This window comes from Mirounga angustirostris, unplaced genomic scaffold (genome assembly GCF_029215605.1).
Source record: "Mirounga angustirostris isolate CCGP_5_RB_7025 unplaced genomic scaffold, mMirAng1.0.hap1 SCAF_9, whole genome shotgun sequence".
In the NCBI taxonomy this organism is placed as follows: domain Eukaryota; kingdom Metazoa; phylum Chordata; class Mammalia; order Carnivora; family Phocidae; genus Mirounga; species Mirounga angustirostris.
In genome coordinates, this window is record NW_026991717.1 from 38,057,050 (window position 1) to 38,078,053 (window position 21,004).

At 36.7% G+C, this 21,004-nt stretch overlaps 1 protein-coding gene across 5 annotated transcripts in view; it reads right to left on the reverse strand.

The window, feature by feature from the left end:
* Window positions 1-21,004, reverse strand: part of PIAS1 (protein inhibitor of activated STAT 1) — a 122,817-nt gene that overhangs the window by 23,552 nt on the left and 78,261 nt on the right. For all 5 annotated transcript variants that reach the window (XM_045899804.3, XM_045899801.3, XM_045899803.3 and 2 more), the window contains exons 3-8: window positions 20,381-20,465; window positions 20,072-20,119; window positions 15,887-15,977; window positions 15,100-15,234; window positions 8,441-8,546; window positions 1,142-1,215 (exon numbers count right to left, since the gene is read on the reverse strand). In XM_045899804.3, the coding sequence (XP_045755760.1) occupies window positions 1,142-1,215; window positions 8,441-8,546; window positions 15,100-15,234; window positions 15,887-15,977; window positions 20,072-20,119; window positions 20,381-20,465 (539 nt within the window). The remainder of the gene's footprint in view (window positions 1-1,141; window positions 1,216-8,440; window positions 8,547-15,099; window positions 15,235-15,886; window positions 15,978-20,071; window positions 20,120-20,380; window positions 20,466-21,004) is intronic.

The window sequence follows — 21,004 nt, forward strand, 5'->3', positions numbered from 1 at the left end:
GTAGGACAAATAAAATTTAGTTTCTGTTTAAATTATTTGTTTAAGAATACAATAACTTCATCTTCATCTTAGATTAGTAGGATTTCAATATTAAAAGCTTTCAACAATCCAGGCAAATCAGGAAACAGCTGTGTCCTCTTATTCTTCATACTTTCTCCCCAATTTAGATATGATTAATTTGATTAATTATAGAACAAAAGGTAATTAAAATGTCAAAGTAATTTACTCCTAGTTTTTCACATATTTCTGTATGAAAGCCACATTCAATTACCACTCCTACAATTGGTGGACCTAACATCAAACTGGTTAAGAAACAGATCTTAACACGTTTTGGGGGGAAACTTTTTCACTACAAGTTTAATCATCTGGTATGTTTTGGACCTTATATCCATTTTGTACAAATGATTGATTTTGACCTCATTTTCTGGTTTAAAAATATTTTTAGGTTATTTTTACATGCATAACCAATTCAGTTATTCAGGCTAAATAGAACAGTTTTTCATTGGTGGAGTCTTTTTTTTTTTTTTTTTAAGATTTTATTTATTTATTTATTGGAAAGCGAGTGAGAGAGAAACAGCATGAGAGAGGAGAGGGTCAGAGGGAGAAGCAGGCTCCCCGCCGAGCCGGGAGCCCGATGCGGAACTCGATCCCAGGACCCCGGGATCATGACCTGAGCCGAAGGCAGTCGCTTAACCAACTGAGCCACCCAGGCGCCCTCATTGGTGGAGTCTTACAGTGTAGTCATTGTTGGCAAAATGGTTAAACTGAATGTATGGGTAAATCGTGGCTAGATTTCTATTCAAAATGATACTATTTTTTAAAATACAATTTTAATAAATATACCAAGATAATGCCCATTCCTTATTTGAAGACTTTACACTTGAGTCTGAGAGAGTATCATTAATCACAAGCAATATTTAAACACAGTTTACTAAGAGTAGAAAATTTTTACAGACTTAAAATTTTGGTTAGATTCCAAATCCTATGACTAAATAATAATGTCTTTCTACTTTTCAGAAACTGTGACAAAGGTGGGCATATTTCAAAAGTAAACATCATTTTGCAAATACTGGAAATACTTCATAAAAGGAGAAAAATGTATGTTGAATCTTCTGGAAAGCAAGTATTAGTTAACACTTACTGGACATAGTAGAGAAACCCTTAGGCTGGTTGTAGCTATTTCACTGTCTGGATCCGCGGTCAATTTCTCTTTAACTGACATTCATTGAAGAGAGAACAAACAAACAGAGCATGTTTATTAAAGATACATCAATGATGCAACATAAGAAAAAGAACAAGGAACTTAAAATGAGGAAGCTTAAAAAAATGAACTCAAAAATAATGTTTAATTATTTCCAATTAACTGGATGGAAAAATAAAAACAATTACATGGTTTATAATTTCTATCATAGGCAAAAGAAGAAAAACAACCATATATCTATAGACTGACTATATTTCCTGTAAGTTCCCTATTTCTCATCCATGAACAAAAACTGCATTGCAGTAACATAAAGGAAATTTCTATAGTAAGCTGACATATTCAACCAATGGCAGAAACTTTTCCTTTTATAACTCTAAGAAACTGAATGAAGTTTTTCTTTCTTTTAAATCATGACCAATATTTTTATGCCAATATTATTTTATAAATTTTTCCAAAGCTCAGATAATAAAATATATTACCATATTTTATACGTTAATACATTAATTCTATTTTTCTATTAGTTCTATTTTTAAATTATGAAAATATATTAATTCTATTTTAAATTATGAAAAGAAAAAAAGTTCAATTGCTTTTTCCCCATACGAGTTTTATATTTATTTATCCATAAACTAATTAAGCTATCTTAGACAAGTCAATCCTCCTCTCTGAGCTTAATTTTGCTTCTAGCAAAATAAGAACCCACACCAGATAATCTCTAAATCTTTTCAGCTCAAACCTCCTGTGGTTCTTAAGATTTGAACAGACACTGCATCAAAGAAGCTATAAGGATACCAAATAAGCACGTGACATCATTAGTCATTAGGAAAATGCAAATTAAAACCATAATGAGATACTACTAAACACTGACCAGAATAGCCAAAAATCAAAGCAGCCTGACACCACCAAGCACTAGTGATGATGGAGAAAAACTCGAAATCACATACATCATTGGTAGGAATACACAAAAGGCATATACATTTTATAAGAAACTGCCAATCTGTTTTCCATACACATTTCATGTGACCCAGCTATCTGAGTCCTAAATATTTACCCAAGAGAAACAAAAACATATGTCTACAAAACTGGAATGTCCACAGGCAAAATGTAAATATTCTAGCAGCTTTACTTGTGATAATGTAAAACTGGAAACAACCTAACTGTCCACTGAATGATAAATGGATAAACAAATGATGGTACAGATAAATGGAATACTACTCAGTAATAAAGAACAAACTACATGGATGAGCCTCAAAAGCATTTACTAAGTTAAAGAAGCCAAACATAAAAAGCTACAGGCTGCAGGACTTCGAATAGCTGACATTTTAGAAAAGACAAAACTATGGAGACAGAAATCACACCAATGGTTACAGGAACGGGGAATAAGGGGATGAAATGAACTGCAAGAGGCCACAGGGGAACTTTCTAGGATGAAGGATGTTCTATATTTTGATTGTGGCTGTGGTTCATGATTCCATGCACCTGTAAAATTCATCAATCTGTAAAAAGGTGAATTTTTACTTTCGTAAACTATACTTCAAAAAACATAACCAAAAGAAAGAAGAGAAAGGGGGGAGAGTCACCATGTTAAATTTAATCACAAGAAAGTGAGGAAAACCAAAGATACAAAAGTAGGGATCCGAAAGGGTACGTGCACCCTGATGTTTATAGCAGCAATGTCCACAATAGCTAAACTGTGGAAAGAGCCAAGATGTCCATCGACAGATGGATGGATAAAGAAGATGTGGTATATATATACAATGGAATATTATGCAGCCATCAAAAGGAATGAGATCTTGCCATTTGCAATGACGTGGATGGAACTGGAGGGTATTATGTTGAGTGAAATAAGTCAAACAGAGAAAGACATGTATCATATGATCTCACTGATATGAGGAATTCTTAATTGCAGGAAACAAACTGAGGGTTGCTGGAGTGGGGGGTGGGGTGGGAGGGATGGGGTGACTGGGTGATAGACACTGGGGAGGGTATGTGCTATGGTGAGCGCTGTGAATTGTGTGAGACTGTTGAATCACAGATCTGTACCTCTGAAACAAATAATGCAATATATGTTAAGAAAAAAAAAAGAAGAAGAAGAAGGTAGCGGAAGGGGAAGAATGAAGCAGGGGAAATCGGAGGGGTAGATGAACCATGAGAGATGATGGACTCTGAAAATCAAACTGAGGGTTCTAGAGGGGAGGGGGGTGGGAGGATGGGTAAGCCTGGTGATGGGTATTGAGGAGGGCACATTCTGCATGGAGCACTGGGTGTTATGCATAAACAATGAATCATGGAACACTTCATCTAAAACTAATGATGTAATGTATGGGGATTAACATAAGAATAAAAAAATTAAAAAAAAAAAAAAGAAAGTGAGGAAAAATAAAATAAGCAAATCCTTCTAATGTGTGGGCAAGGGAGTAAAAAATAAAGACAAGTCATAATATTTACCCTGCAACATCAACCAACGTGTGGGAAGTCTTCCGGGAATTAAAGTTTTCCTGTGTCACTGTGAGTGCAGTGGTTAACAGTATTTTATTATTTGACCTATAATAAAGTTATAGCGAGCCACATTTAATCTTTTTAAAAATCTCTGTTGTTATGACCTATGAGAGTTAGCCACTAGTCAGTCACACTTAGCTATATTTAAATTTAAATTAAATATAATTTAAAATTCAGTTCCTCAGTTGCACTGGCCACATTTCAGAGCTCAAGAGCCACATGTTGCTGCAAATGTACAAAATTTCCATCATCACAGATTTCTCTATTTCTGCTGCTTTAGGGCTGGGTTTTTTGTTTGTTTAATTATTTCTATCATTCCTTAATATCAGATTATTTTATAGTCATCCTTTTAGAACTTTAAGGCTGTAAACACCTGAACCTATTAAGGCCAATACTTCATTTTATAGGCAAGGAAACAGAGGCACAGAGACCGGATTTTTATTCTACCTTTCTTTTAATCAGTTTACCTCAACAAAAATCTGAGGATCTGCTATGCGCCAGGAACTGTGCACTAGGAATTCAAAGATAAGTAAGATTAAATTCCTGCCCAGAGGAACTCAGAGTCTAGTAGAGAGTAAAGATGCTCAGTGGGATCATCTGTAATGTGCTCTAATGCAAATGTGTTCAAGGACCTAGCTGAAAGTCAACTCGCCCACTCCGGGGGTTCTGAGATGCCTCCTGGAAAAAGTGAAGTATGAAGGATAACTGGAGTCAGGCAAAGAAGAGGGAAGTTCGGAGGCACAGAGAACAATACTGGCAGAGCAGTGCATAAAAGAAAAGAATTCAGTATTTATGGAATATAACGTATAAGAATAAGAGTGAATACAGATGACCCTGGGAAGCAGTAAGCAGGTGCCACTTCATGGAAAGCTACATCTGTCATGCTAACAAAGTGGGGAGTTTTTACTTCACGACGTTAAGAAGCTATGGATTGCAAGGGAATGGTAAGATTAGATCTGCATTAATCACTTAGGTTGCTACCAGGAGAGAGATATGAAGAGGGGCCAAGAACGAAGAGGGATAGATTACTTAAGAATAGGTTTTTTAAACAAAGACAGAATATGAGAGCTTAAACGAGGGCAGCGATGGTAGGGAGAGAGAGAGAGAAGACGGATTTGAGAAATATTTAGGGTGGAAGTTTGATAGGATTTGGTGAGTTTGGTTTTAAATAACTGAATCTGAGGAACCAGTGGAATGTTTTGGTGAAGGCAGTTAGCCAGCTATACATATCTGTATTTGAAACTCAGGGGAAGGTCTGGGAAGAAGGTATTTGGGAGCTGGTGCTCATTTAAACCGTAAGACTAGAGGTGATTATCTCTAGGTAAAGTATGCAGAAAATGGACCAGGGATGACACCCCAGGGAAAATAATGCTTCCCTTAGGAGAATCCACTGAAGGCAAGTAACTGAGAAAAAAATAGAGAAGAGTCTTTCAAGGAGAAAGAGGTTGGTAGGAAATGCAGCAAAAATATCTAAGATGAAAACTGGAAAGAAAGTTTAAATTTGGCAATCAGACTGTCAGCAGTGACACAGTGGAATGATGAGAGTTAAAAGAGCACATGGCTTGCAATGAGGAGGTGGACAGCAAGTGTAGACCACTCTCTGAAGAAAGTAGGATGAGGACAACCGGAGGAACACAGAGCTCTATCTAGAGTAGAGAATAGCCTGTTTGTGTACTTTTTAAAGGATGAAAAAGACCTGACAGGTAAGGCTGACAGGAAGAGTTTATAGAGGGACAGAGAACAGATAAATGAGGGAGTGAGGTCTCATAACACTGCTTCTAAGCATCTCCACCTGGATGTCTCACAGACATCTCAAATACTAGTGTAAGCATACACTCTGATCTTTCCTCCTTTACCTCAATCTTTTCCACACTGTTCTCCATTTCAGTAAATGGCCCTACCATGTAACTCCTCCTAGACTTCTCCTTTTCCTTCACTCCCCACATGTAATCTGCCACCACGGCTACCCTTCAACAGTTCTCGAGCCATCAACTTCTATGTCCATCACCATTACCTATGTTTAAGACACCATCACCTCTTACCTGGACAACAGGTTCCTCAGTGGCCTCATCTTATCAGTCCAGCCTCTCCTCAATTCAGTCTTCAGAGCAACCTTCTTATTGCCCAAATCTGATGATGTCACTGCTTAAAAATCTTTTCAGGGTTTTCTATCATCTACCTTTATGTCATCTGTATGAACTCACCCCGTGGCTATCTCTCTGGCCACTGTCCTCCTTTGTTCCCTTTTCTCTAGCTCCACTGCCCTCGTCTCTTGGCATATTCCCCTCTCATCTTGGGGCTTAACTCCTCCTCACCCTTATAATCTTATCTTAAACATCACAGTACCAGAGAGGACTACGTTCTTCTGTTATTACCTCCAGAGTTCCCTGTCTTTTTTCTTTAAGGCACATGTCACAACTGTAATTCATTAATGACTCGTTCAGTCACTTAATTCTGTCTTTCCCACCAGACTGCAAACTTCTAAGGGATGCAGAGACGGTGTGTGTCTTGTTTAATGCTATATTCTCCTGTGCCTGGAACACTGTAGACTCTTAATATAACTTCCTGAATGAGAAGAATAAATGAATACAAGATTAACTTTGAGCAGAAAAAGGGACATTTCCTCCTAAGACTGAAGAGAATAGTAAGGATAGGTACAAGTGTAGATAAGCTGAAAAGCAGTTATGGCAGCACTAAGATTAAGGAAGAAATGGACATTTGAGGGAATTCACCTCTTGTAGCCCCAATTTTCTTGCAGTGGCAGTGTGCTGCGAGAGGGGGAGTAGTGTCTGAGTAAACTATGGCCAAGGTTTAAAGTGACTGCTGCAAGGAGAGGAGACAGGAACGTGACCAAAAATTAGTCAAGGGCTGCCTTTGCAATAGAGGAGACAACTCTACACAAAGGTGAAAACCACAAGACAAAAATCTACTAAATCTACTAAATCAAATGAATCAGAGTAGATGTCTCTGTGAAAAGTCTCAATATTACTAAGTTTATTCTTTCAAGAATATAATAGTGCCTGATTTGATGAATACAACTCTGCCAGCAGATTTACTGATAAGATTAAGAATGACTTACAATGAATATATTTTTAGGCCATTTGATTTTTCAAAAATCTGGAGAAACCTGTCAACATTTTCTTCTGTCAAGTTGTTTTATACAGTCTTTTAATTACACAATTAATTTATTCAGAAAGTTATTTCTTTATAGATAGTATAAAGGCAAACAATCTGTTCTTTGGTCAATTACAACAAATATCTTACTACTAGGATCCTAATTAATGTTTTATTGGTTCTCCAGGCCAGTAAGTAAGATAAGATATAAACTGTCACAAAAATCCCACTCACTCTGCAACTACTCTCCACTTCCAGCATTGTATCAGAGATGAAATAAATAGCCTCTGAATTAAGAAGTTGTTGCTGCTTAATAGTGACTAACAGTGGTTCCTTCCAGAAAATAAAATAATCCTGGCTCACCTTCCTACTCTCCCTCCAGATGGTGCTACAAAGCAGATGTCTGTCTGTTCTTCTTTGTCCCTGCCAACTGGTGCTTCCTCTCCCCTAGACCCCAAACCAGTGCTGTCATTCTAGCTCTCCACTGTCTTTTGAGGAATGTCTACAGAGGCATTAGCCAAAAGTGTGCTCCTCTTGACTCAGGATTATTTGCATTTTAAAAAGGGTTCTTTTAATGCAGAAAAGTCCTTTAATGAACTACTGAGGGCATACTGCTATTCAGAAGTAGTGGGATCTTTTACTCTGGCACAGAAACAGGTTAGCAAAAAAAGATAAAAGCTATACAGAGGAAAGTGAGAGGAAAGCTGGCCTTACTACTTTAGTTCTTTTCACCAGAGTGTGCCTAACTAAATCTGAGAGTGGGTTTCATTAATCAACTCACATCAAGAACTCTTAAAGAGGAGCTATCTAATCCCTGCCTGTAAAAGTTTTGTTTCCTGTGTCCAGACCCATCTCTGAATTCATCCATCCATAAAGAATCTATCTCTCACAAAGAAGAGAACAAAAGAAGAACTTATTTCTCCTCCTGGGAAAGGCTGCCAACCTCTGGCCTTCATCCTCAAAAACTGAGGCTAGAACGGTCAATTTGTAGAACTTGCTGCATCTCAAATTCTACACAACTCTACGAACCATCTAGTTATTCATAACTATGAGCCCAGACTTTGGAGGAGCTTTAGAAATCACATAGTAACAACCTCTTATTACAGATGAGGAACATGAAACTCAGAGAAGTAGAGTGACTTGTCCAAGGCCTACATAACTGATTAACAGAACCTGCTTCATTATTATTTTTACCATCCCACTATCTTTTTACTTTATTAATTCAGGGATATAGTCATCACGTACCCTGCACATTTCTCCTGGGTAAACCTTAAATACAAAATAATTCTCATGAAATACATGCCAAGATTTCCTTCCTGTCTCCTAGAATTCCATAAACATTTATTTTATGAAGTTACAGTAAAATATTCTTCCATATTCATTTACTGGCTTTCTAAAGTTACTTTTAAGGTCAGTAAAATAGAGATTATAAAATATAGGTCATAACGAAGATATTAAAACTACTTCTAAGTCTTGATTTACTTTATTCAGAAAACAAGCTTTCAGTGTTTTGAATCCTCTATAACAAGCTCTAGTGAAAAGAAATTTCTTTCATTGAAAATATACTACTCTAACCTTTACCAAAATAGTTCAGCTGCATAAATGAAATAAGTTTATCATACGTACTTAAAGCTCTAGAATGATCCGGATTCCTTATTCCCTTTGCTCGTAACCTCTGAAGAAGAACTGTTGAGGACAACTGTTTTACAAGATACACTGCCATGGAATAGTTCTGGAAAAAAAAAAAAAAAGATGTAGAAAAACAACATACGTAAGTAAATAGTACATCTATTTTAATCCCACAATGATAGGGAAAGAAAACTAACACTTGTTAAAACACCTACTATGTGGCCAGGCACTATCAGGTGTTTTCATGAACAGGAATTAATTTAGTCCTAACCAAAAAGCTGCTGAGGTGGTCATAAACCTACTTTTATGGACGAGGAAAGGGAAGTATAGAGAAGTAAAAGAATTTTGCAACTTTCAAGCAATAAAGCCAGGTCTGTCATGCTTCTATATTACCTGACTACCTATGCTCGAAGCTAATCAATTTGAGGCACCTCTATAAAAAAAAAAAAAATTGTTAAAACTGAAATATAAACCAAGGCCAATAAGATGTCAAAATCACCATAAACCACATTTAGTAGGTAACAGGTCTAAAATAGTAGCTATTTAAAAATTACAAATTAGATTGGCTTCCTAATCTATACCATCGAATCTCTCTTTATAGCGCTAACTAGTTTTGAAAGACCCTACGTGGGCCATTATCACAAAGGGAATACTAAAGATTTTCAAAGAGAAGCTGCTGGTTTGGCAAATGAATAGATGAATATCCATTACCAGCAGAGGACTGGTAGAGAAGATGGTAGCAGGAGAAGGGAACAAAGAAAACAGTTAATCAATAAAGCCAACGCGGAGTGAAGGGTACATGACTGGATAAGAGGAAGAAAAGAAGGCTGAGGCTTATTAAGGGTAGGAGAGAGATCTAAATGAGAAGGGCCACTTTCCATTTGGTGTTGGGATCAAGAAGAAGATCAAGAGATTTGGAAAGAAGCAAAAGGAAGAATACTTACTGCCACCTTCTAGCTTACAGCTACATACAATTTCTGAAGCACTCTTAACATATATTATCTGCTTAATTTAAACCTCGCAGAAGGCCTATACGAGACAGGTAGGATAAGTATTTTTCTAAGTAAAGAGTTCGTTAAAAGGAGGCACAAAAAGATATGTCATCTGCTCATGATCATGCATCTGCTTGGTGACAGAGCTGGCACTAGAACCCAGGAAGAAAGAATAGGGCTGTCAGGACAGTGGACTTAATGGCCAAGGCTAGTGGAGTTCTCAACAGTTCTTGCAATAACACACCTTGTTTGCTTTGACCCTCCCAACCAACTTTCAGACTTTTCAAATATGCATTCCCCTTCTGACAACAAGAGGAAATATCCTCAGTATCCTCCGGAAGGCCAAATTTTCACTTAGAGTTCAGAAACCTATCCATGTTCGTATGTTACATATTTTATGGGGAAAAAATGAAGTGTCAAAAAAGCTAATTTACAAGGAACCTTAAAACTTGCCTAAACTTTACAGCATACAACACACCAATCTAAAATAAAACTAAAAGGCTTCCTCTGGGGGGAAAAAAAACCTTATTCACCTTTATTATTTATTTGATTAATATTTCGAGTATGACAGAAACCGGAGAAATGCTAATTAACACTGTGAAATTATGTACTGACAGCTTGAATCTTCAGTACTAGAAATCCCCCTCAGGCTTTTTATAATTTTTTAGGGAGAGATCAAGTAGAAACCACAACTACAAGTTCAGTGAAAAGGTATGTTCACTCTAGTTGAAACATGTAACCAAATGTAAAAAAAAGCAGCAGCAGCAGCAGCAAAAAGAATGTCAGGTATTAACAAATGCCACTTGTACTGATAATATGGAATTCAGTTTTGTATCACTTGAAAGAGATTCAGCAGCATAAAACCCCAAACCTTCACAGTGGCAAGCTATCTCGTCTAGGTAGATAATATACTGTTTCTGCTAACCCTTCAAAGTGCTACTTAATTCCAACTACTCATAAATACTGCATTACACTGATGTTTTTGTCAAATGCCTTCTCCAAAGTCTTCAAAATTGTCTATCAAGTTCAAAGGGCATTTTCTCCATATTAAGATATACTCTACTCATGAAGTGTCCTTTATACCAGTATCTAAATAACTTTTCTATAAACAATGAGGTTTAATAAATGCTAAATGCAGTGATTACCCTGAGGTAGGATAAGAAGTTACAATACAGTTCACTTATTTCCTTCAAGCACTACACAGGCTCTTCTTTAAAAAAGAAAAAAAATATATATATATATACATATATATATTGTCTTTTTAAAATTGAGATATAATTGACATATAACACTGTGTACATTTAAGGTGAACAACATGTTCATTTGACACATTTATATATTGTAATATGATTACCACCTTAGCTTTAGCTAACACTAACTCTGCTATTTCCTTTGCAGATGTATTTTTAACACTTCTCAGTAGTAACTAATAATCCCCAAAACAGTAAGAGATCTTATGCAAATGAATAGAGTATCCTTACAAGTTGAATTAAAACTAGTGACAGAAAAACATTATAATAAGTTATCTTCTGGGCTTTGGTAAAGAAAATTTTCTTTCAATGTTTTACTTCAAAAAGAAGGTCTCTAACTTGTAGACTGTAGTCTATACAAAGATCTTACCTAGTAGACCACTTTCAAATCACTGAACATACTGTCTTCTTTCTGAGGTTTGAAAGGCTTTCCTCTCTTCTCTAATGCTTTGTATCAGCACCACATTTCCCTCCTCTGCCGAAGTTTGGGACTTCTTTCATAGTTCATTGTAAACACCCTGGTAGGCTATACGTTTCACACCCACAGGCAAAAAACCCAATACAAAACAAAAAACATTTTTCAATATCCTCTTCAAAAAGGGAGACAAAGGCAAACTCCCAAAGTACACTAGAAGTAAAACATTTAAAAGGATTTCAAAAACCTAATGGTGATATATTTAATTAAGGAAAAAAAATATAATCTTGATAGGTGTCAAAAAGGATTCTGATAAAATTCAAAATCCATGTCTCACAAAGATATCCAGTAAAAGAGCAATACAGGAGTATACTGTTGATGTAATTAAGTTCTGTCAAAAATTAATTACATCGGCCGCCTGGGTGGCTCAGTTGGTTAAGCCACTGCCTTCGGCTCAGGTCATGATCCTGGAGTCCCGGGATCAAGTCCCGCAGCGGGCTCCCCACTCAGCAGGGAGTCTGCTTCTCCCTCTGACCCTCCCCCTTCTCATGCTCTCTCTCTCTCTCTCTCTCTCATTCTCTCTCTCAAATAAATAAAATCTTTAAAAAAAAAATCTTTAAAAAAAAATTTAATTACATCATTATTTGTACTAGTAGTATTCTCATTTTCGTAAGAAACAGTTGAGCATGTCCACTAGCACTCCCATTATTTAACATTGTTCTGAAGGTTCTAGCCAGCACAACAGAAAACAAGAAATTATGACATAAGTACTAGGATTATCATTATTTGTATAACGATACATCTTTTCAAACTCAGAACTGCCCACCTGGAAAAACCAAGAAACCAACTAAAAAGCTGTTGGAACCAATATATGAATGCAAGTATTAAGTAAATATTCAACAATAACTAGCTTTTAAATAAACCAACAATAAATAAAGTCTTTAGAAAATATAATAGAAAAAAGATCTACTTAACAACAGCAACTATAACAATAAACAATATAGGAATTAATAAAAAATATGGAAGATCTATAAGAAGAAACTTATTAAATGACTGAGGAACATAAAAGTTCTGAATAAAGGGAGAAACTTACAGCTCCTGGAATGGAAATATTAAATACTGTAAATAAATTAATCCTAACTCAATGTACTAATTTAAAGCAATCTCATTCCAATTCCCAGAAAGATTTGGGGGAGCAATTCAGGGGAATGTGGCTCCCTCTCTGTAATTACTCTTCCAACACTTCTGCTCTCCTCATGGCCTCCCTCACCCTTAGCTCACATTTTCTTCTCTAGCCCAAACTTACCTTCTGAGTCTAATATCAATTGCCTATTTAGAACGTCTCCCAGGCATCTCAAACTCAAAAGCTTCAAAACTGAACTCATGATTTTCTTCATCATCTAGTTCTCCAACACTCCTTCCCCTCCAAGGCAATGAAATGACCAAAAACATGCCTAAACTCAATCCTTTTTCAGTGTTTCCTCTATCTCGGTAATATTATCATTTACCTTCTCATTCCAGCCAGAAACCCAGGAGTCATCCCTGACATCTCCTGGTTTTCTCCGCCCCTACTTGTAATTTCTTGCTCAGTCCTACTGACCCCTGACTTCTCTCCATCCCTACTGCCACTGCTCTAGGCTAACACCCGCTCTCTTCCACTAATACTTCAGCAATAGCTTGTTCCTAAGAGGTGACTGCTCTGCATGATTCTGGCCTCCATTCAAACTGTTTACCACTCTGAAGAATAACTTTTTGTAAACAGAAACATACTACTGTAAAATTCTCACTTAAAAAGAGAATATCCTGGGGCACCTGGGTGGCTCAGCCGTTAAGCGTCTGCCTTCAGCTCAGGTCATGATCCCGGGGTCCTGGGATCGAGCCCCGCATCGGGATCCCTGCTGAGTGGGGAGCCTGCTTCTCCCTGTCCCACTCCCCCTGCTTGTGTTCCCTCTCTCGCTGTGTCTCTGTCAAATAAATAAAATCTTAAAAAAAAAAAAAAAGAGAGAATATCCTTGGGGCGCCTGGGTGGCTCAGTCGGTTAAGTGTATGCCTCCAGCTCAGGTCGTGATCCCAGGTCCTAGAATCAAGCCCTGCATCGGGCTCGCTGCATTGGGCTCCCTGCTCCTTGGGAGTCTGCTTCTCCCTCTCCCTCTGTCCCTCCCCACTGCCTGTGCATGTGCATGCTCTCTCTCTCCAGCATGCTCTTTCTCAAATAAATAAATTTTTAAAAAAAGAGAGAGAGAGAGAGAATATCCTTAACATTAACAGTACCTCACAGGCCCTGCATGGCCTGACCCTTTCTTACCTCTATAGCCTCATCCTGTACACTGCTCTTCCCCACTCTCTGCACTCCAGCCCCAGTGGCTCCCTCTCAGTTTCCTGAAAAGAACCAGGCTCACCCCTGCCACTGAGCTGTTGTGCAGGTTGTGTCCTCTGAACCTTTAGCCCAAACTGCTTCCTTCTACCCTTCTCTTAACTCTTGGCTCAGTCACTACTTCCTCAACAAAGCCCTACCTGACCTCTGCCTAATACAAAGTACCCTTTAATATACTCTAAAATCACCACACACCTCTCCTTCCATAGTCCTTCTGCTAAGTATGTTCACCTTTTTTGTGTCTGACCACCTGGCTCCAGACCTCAGGCTCTAAAAGAATGAGGACTTTCTTTTCTCACTATGGTACTGTCAGTTTTCAGTAAAGGCACGGCATACAGTAAGCATTCAATGAATTTCAAATGAATTAATGAATAGACATGAGTTCACATTATAACACTGAAATAATCAAAAACATTCTGAAATTGTCCCAGAAAAAGAATGCAAGACTAAGGAACAATATAAAAAAATTCAGAAACACACATAGGATAAATAAAAGTCAAACACATAGTAATGGTGGCTTCTGAATCAGCATTTATTTAGTTAATGGTGTCAGACCACCTGGCTACTGAAAAAATGAAAGTAAATTTTTATTTCACACCACACAGAACTTGCGATGGATTATTTAAAGGTAAAACAAAAAACCTCAAAAGTCTAGAAGAAAATATAAACAAATATTTATGTAAGGTTGGGAAGGGCAGACAGACTTAAGTGTGACGGGGACTGAGGAGGAAAGAACACACACACACACACACAACTGGTTAAAAATTGGCTCTATAATAATTTAAGTCCTCTAAATATTAAATAATCACATAAATAAAAGTAAAAGGCAAACAAACTGGAAACAAATATTTGCAACATGTGAAAGAGGTTAAGGCTTAATATATAAAGAATTCATAAATAAGAATAAGAAAAACAGCAATAGAGAAATAAATATGGATATAATTTTAAAATGTAAATCACAACAAAATATGTTCAATCTCAGTAATAAAAGGAGCACTAATCAAAACAACATGGTGCCTTTATTTACCTACTAAACTTGGTAAAGATTTTAAAGAAGATAAAAGTATTGATAGGGTATGGGTCAAGGGGCACACAAACACTGAAAGTCAGAGAATAAATTTGTACATCTTCTGGTAAGGCAATCTGTCAAAGTACACAACATTTCTTTAAATTCTGCATGCTCTTTGACTCAGGAATTCCACTTCTGGGAATTTAAGGAAATTATGATATATGTTTGCAAAAGCATAGCTACTAGGATGATCTTTGAAACAGCAATGAATCGATCAATCAATAAATCAACTAACTGCTCAACAATAGGGATAGACTAAATTATGGCATATTCATACTGGAATATGACCTAGCCATTAGAAATCATGCAGATGAACACGTAATAACATAAAAAGACGTTCATGATAAATGGCTGAGTGAAAGGATCAGGTTATAAAACAATGAATACTGCATGATCCCATTTTTTAAATGGGAACATGTTGAAAATTCATTGTGAGACAAAAATAAATCCTTTTGCAACTCATTTTACATTATCATTTACATATAAGCTCAGGTAGCCATGGAGATCATCCCTTCCTTATAATACTAAAATCTAGTAGAAATAAAAATTTACTTACTCTTCCAATTTCTGCAGTCCAAGAAACAACAATGGTGTTTGGTACTGTTGTGGACAATCGGACAAGTGAGGTGATATTGATTGGTCGGCTGGGTCGCTTTGGTTCCACACCATTTTTTGTAGGTGGAAGATAACCCTAAGGATGAAATATCATTTATTTCCACTTACTATTTCCACAATCATTTCAACTTCCATTCCTAAAACAAACAAAAAGCCCCCACAAACTACATACCAGAATATAAATATTTTCATTAAAAATTAGAGAAGCAAACATTTACAAGATTATTTCTCTAAACAACCCTACAGTCTCATTATAGTAAGCCTGAGAATAATACTGGCGATAGAAGTTACAAATCTCTAAAACTTAGGAATCAGGATGAATTCATAAAGAGCTTGGATAAGTATATAAGGATCATTTTAAAGGTGACCAATAATAGCCTGCACTCTCATTCTCTATTTAAGACACAGCATTCTTTCCCTATTCTACCGCAGGCTTCCAGACTCACAAGAGTACTGCTGAGGTTTTGTTGAAACAATTTCTTGTCTCTCAAAATCCAGTATAACAATAAAACTGCCACACCCAACTCCAAGGCCTAGACTTTGTCTCCACAGCTAATGTCACAGCTGTTAATTATACATAGTTGGTACAAGTGTTTTACACAGTCACGTGAATATACATCCAAAATAAAGATGTTTTCTTAATGAAAAACTATGATTAACAACAGCTGTCATGACTTATTTGATAGCTATATTGCCAATGCATTTAAAAAATAGCTTTTAGGACTTACCGGAAGGCTGCAAGGTTTTGTATTCACTTTCACACAAAGATTGGGTGGGAAGTGATCTTCTTGTGGACAACTGGTTTCTGATAAACAAAACCTAAACAATAAAGGACAAGTTTAACTTCCTTTATTAAAGGATGACCCCAATATTTTTGTTCAATAGCTAATCTAAAAGGTTGCTAAATTTAACAACAAAAACTACTAGAGCTAGACATTTCACATGATGAATAAGCACATTACACAAACTGAAAATAAATAATTCTGTCAATGTAAAGTTTCAATGATCACAACTATCAACCTACAATTGTCTTCATAATATTGCCGATCATTTGCTTAAGCATGTTCTAGGAAGGAAAAAAAGGCTCTGTAGTGGAATAAATTAAAGACATTCTGAATCAAAAAATTAAATTATCTTAATATAGAACACCTCAGAGCTAGGGTAACATGCACTGTAACTTTCTAAGAGGGAGATATAATACACAGTATCTCTCAAACTTATCTGCTTATAAAATAGTCATTTCTTGGTTCTTAGCAGAATATACTGAAAATGCTATAAGTCCATCCCTAAGACCAAATTCTACCCACTAAGCCAAGGTACTCCATTATTCCCTGAGAAGTGAAGGTGTTGAAAAATAATATTATTTGTACTATATCTACATACATTTAAAACACTATTTTAGAAACTCATAATTGTTTAAGAAAACTATGGACAGCTACATAATTTGTAAATTCTCGTTCTGTTCATGCTTACATAAAGAAACAAATTATTAATTTGCTATTTAAGACATCTTAGTAACTTCCTTATTCCCAATATACAGCTGAGGCTCATCCCACCTTTTTTTTTTTTTTTTTTTTTTAAGATTTTATTTATTTATGAGAGAGAAGAAAAAGCTAGGGGAGCGCCAAGCAGAGGGAGAAGCAGGCTCCTCGCTGGGCAAGGAGCCCAATGCGGGACCTGTTCCCAGGACCCTGGGATCATGACCTGAGCCAAAGGTAGACGCTTAAACGACCTGAGCCACCCAGGCATCCCAGCTCATCCCACCTTTAGAGAACATTCACAGCATCTTTGAGTTATATGTTAAAAAGAACCCTATCTGAATTCTGTGAAATATTCATCACACACAAACATCTTCCCTCACCATCTATGGTGTAGGGTCTTAACCTGCCGGCTATGGAATCTGTATGTGGAAGGATCCACAAGCTGGACAATTTTCTATGTACATATATACATTCATCTGTATGGGGAAACAATCTGTAGCTTCCATCAGATTCTCAAAGGGTAAGGGACCCACCCATAAAGGAGTTAAGAATTACTGATCTACAAAGATTTTCTTGAAATATACATAGCAACACAGATGAAAATACACAGACATCAAAGCTCATAGGATCATCTCTAACCCCAGCAAAACCTGTTACAGGACAATCTTTTGTACTGCAACAGTAAAAGAATGCCACAAAGTTTTTAATAAATTATTCCAATGCAGTGATAAATTTAAAACACAGAGTCTGGCTGCCTGAAGCTCAGAAAAGAATGATTTATATGACAAGTTGACTCCTATTCATTTAAGTAAAAGGCAAAAATCTAAGGCACCCTAACAAACCAAAGGGAAAAGAAGAAAAAAGAGGAATAGCAAAAAGTTGCTGTGAAGGAGTTCGTGGTGGTGGGGAGGGGAAACAGGTACATAAATGAGAACAGACTAGGAATCTAATAGAGAAAACAGTGACCCTAATCCTGACCAAATTATTTTCATGCTTTAGACACAATTTATAATTAGGATAATAGGTATACACTCCCAACTTAAATAATACACGGGGATTGTAGACCTTGTTATCGAGGGTAAGGGGATTAGGATGAAAAATAACCATTTTATCAAAACGCAAAGAACCACCTAACAATTACCAACTCTAATACAAAATGGTTCTTTTTTCATCAAGTTCTGGAGATGAATGTGAATTGAAAATGGCTAAACCATTTATTTATTTTTATCTATCTATCTATCTATTTATTTATTTATGGGCTAAACCTTTTTTTTTTTTAAGATTTTTTATTTATTTATTTGACAGAGGGAGAGAGACAGCGAGAGAGGGAACACAAGCAGGGGGAGTGGGAGAAGGAGAAGCAGGCTTCCCGCCGGGCAGGGAGCCCGATGCGGGGCTCGATCCCAGGACCCTGGGATCATGACCTGAGCCGAAGGCAGACGCTGAACGACTGAGCCACCCAGGCACCCCAACCATTTTTTAACCACCAAGATTCCCTTGAAACCACTGAAATAGAGGGCTGATCTATCTTAAACAGAAAACATTCCTTTGGAAGGTGAACCATACCTGTTGCTGTGTTATAGAATGCATGTATATTAATATAAAATACTGAAGACAGGAACTAGATCTTTTGTTCTAGAACTATGGTTTTCAAATTTTATTTTAGTCTTGGGACTCTTTCTTCAAATGAAAACTAACCCAGAAGTCAAACATGCAAAATAGATCAAAGCAGTACTACTTTGGTTCAGAGTGTGTGTTGGGGGGTGGGAGGGACCTAGCACAGACCCCTATGGGTGGCTCCAGGCAACAGTTTAAAAAACAGTTTCAAACGATAATGTCACATATCAGTATGAACAAAAGAAAACTGCTGATGCAGAAGTAAGCAAAATTACAGCACTATATAATTACGAAGGCATCAAACTTTAGTCCTTTAATTTATTCAGTCATTATCATGTTCTGCCCCGACAGAGGATAAAGTACCTTTTACATAGGAACATCTTTGTCAGTGCACTCTGAAATCAAGACTTCAGGGGTGCTGGGTGGTTAACCAGCTCAGCTGGTTAAGAGTTTGCCTTCAGGGGCGCCTGGGTGGCTCAGTTGGTTAAGCGACTGCCTTCGGCTCAGGTCATGATCCTGGAGTCCCTGGATCGAGTCCCGCATCGGGCTCCCTGCTCGGCAGCGAGTCTGCTTCTCCTTTTTACCCTCCTCCCTCTCATGCTCTCTATCTCATTCTCTCTCTCAAATAAATAAATAAAATCTTAAAAAAAAAAAAAAAAAGAGTTTGCCTTCAGCTCAGGTCATGATCTCAGAGTCCTGGGATGGAGCCCTGCATCAGGCTCCCCGCTCAGCAGGGAGTCTGCTTCTCCCACTCCCTCTGCCTCTCCCCCCCGCTCATGCTCTCTCTGTCTCTGTTTCTTTCTCTGTTCTCTCTCAAATAAATAAATAAAATCTTTAAAAATAAATAAAACTTAAAAAAAATAATAAAATCAAGATTTCAACCTCTCCTCTGCTTTCTCACTGTTTTCATCACTGTATTTTTTAAGCCAATTTCAGAGTTTTTCACATCATTCCCTAAAGCACTGAGCGGGTGCTTTATTCTCTTTTCTGACCTCCTAATGTATTTATAATTTGTACATACAACTTCGGATCCAATTAGTGAGATTGTGGCTATCTGTCTGACTGATCCTTCCCACTTTAGGGAAAACAGCTTATGGAGGAAAACATCGGTCTTATACTCGCTCTTCTATCCCTACTGAGACAAGACTAGTGTGGAGCAGTTAGGTTCCTACAGGGATAGTCAAAGAGTAAAAAGAGTACCATAAGATGGTTTATATAAGACAGAGAGACATATTAACATAAAAGAATTCTTAGATATCCTTAGAAAAAATGAGCTAAGAAAAGAAACTGAATAAGGGGAATCTGTGAATCCATGCTAGAAAATTTTCCATTCGTCTTTGCAAAACTATCAAGAGAGGTCTCATGAAGTCTAGAATAGAGTTTTTAAATTAATGATTTAAAATACAGGACAAAGCAAATTAGACTGTTTTGGTTTTTGGTAGTCTGTGAGACACTTAACCTAAGTACTAGTTCTGTATTTACAGTAGTTTGTCATCCTTTGCACATTCACAAAAGAGTAGTTCTAAAGAGCTCACACTATCATATCATTTAAACATATCATTAGCTGGAGCTTCTCAACCAACTAAAGGCAACCAAAACGGAGAAAGGTGGTTAGATATATGGTACATGACTCGCTATATTAAAATCTAAACTGTATAAAAATTAGGATATTTCATAACAGGAGAAGGTCTTCCCTCACCCAAACATCTAAACCTAGTACTTTCAATATACTTATTGAAAATTACATAATTTATAAGACTCTTTAAGGAATATTAACTTTTAAACATTGGATATATACTATAGACAATACTGTACCTTAACTGGACCTGCACTGTGAAGTCACATTTGGTCCCAGAAATATCCCTAGAAAAGACAGGGTAGGAACTACAATTATTTTTAAAATATGCACATGAAAGCTGATTCAAAGACACTGTTACTCCTAAAGTTCTTCAAATTATCAGAGATATAACTGTTCTTCAGATAACTAACACTATAATAGCATTTTCAATACTAATATTCGCATGACACTAATACTCACCCAATACACTGCTTTTAAAAATCACTTATTCTAGACATTACTGGTTTCAAAGGCCAAACTGCAAGTTACACTTGAAGAGAACTTACATGGAACTACTGATCTGCTGCACTTGCTGTGGTGTCAATGCAAATGCAAAACAGGTTTCTCGAAAGCGCTGGCTGTTGTCTGATGCTAAAGAAGAAAAGAATTATACTTTTAATTACCTTCAAATTCATCAATAGAGAACATAACAGCCAGAAAAAAAAAAAAGCCCAATTATTCACATGACTTTAATTAACTGGAATATATTCTAGAGTTTAGATAACAAGGCAATTAAAGCACTGAAAAGTAAGAAATGTGCCAGTTGTAATGTAACAGAAATAGACACCAAAATGGCTAATTTCAAAAGCCATATCAGGATTCAAATTCAGAAAATACATAATCAAAGAAACACTAACTGAAAATTATCTAATCATATAAATGTGTGCATCTAAAAAAGCACACTTGTATAAAAACATGCTTATATTAATTTTATTTAAAGTAGAAAAATATAAACCCATTTAAAGACACATGGTTTCTGAGCTAAGTAACAAACATACACATCTGGAGATCTGCAAAGGTGAGGTGACATTTGGTCTTGAAGGCAAAATACGAATTTTATCATCTCCTGCCTAACTATACCATGCAAGTGTTACACAGTAAATACCATAAATAGTTTCTCCTAAACTTAG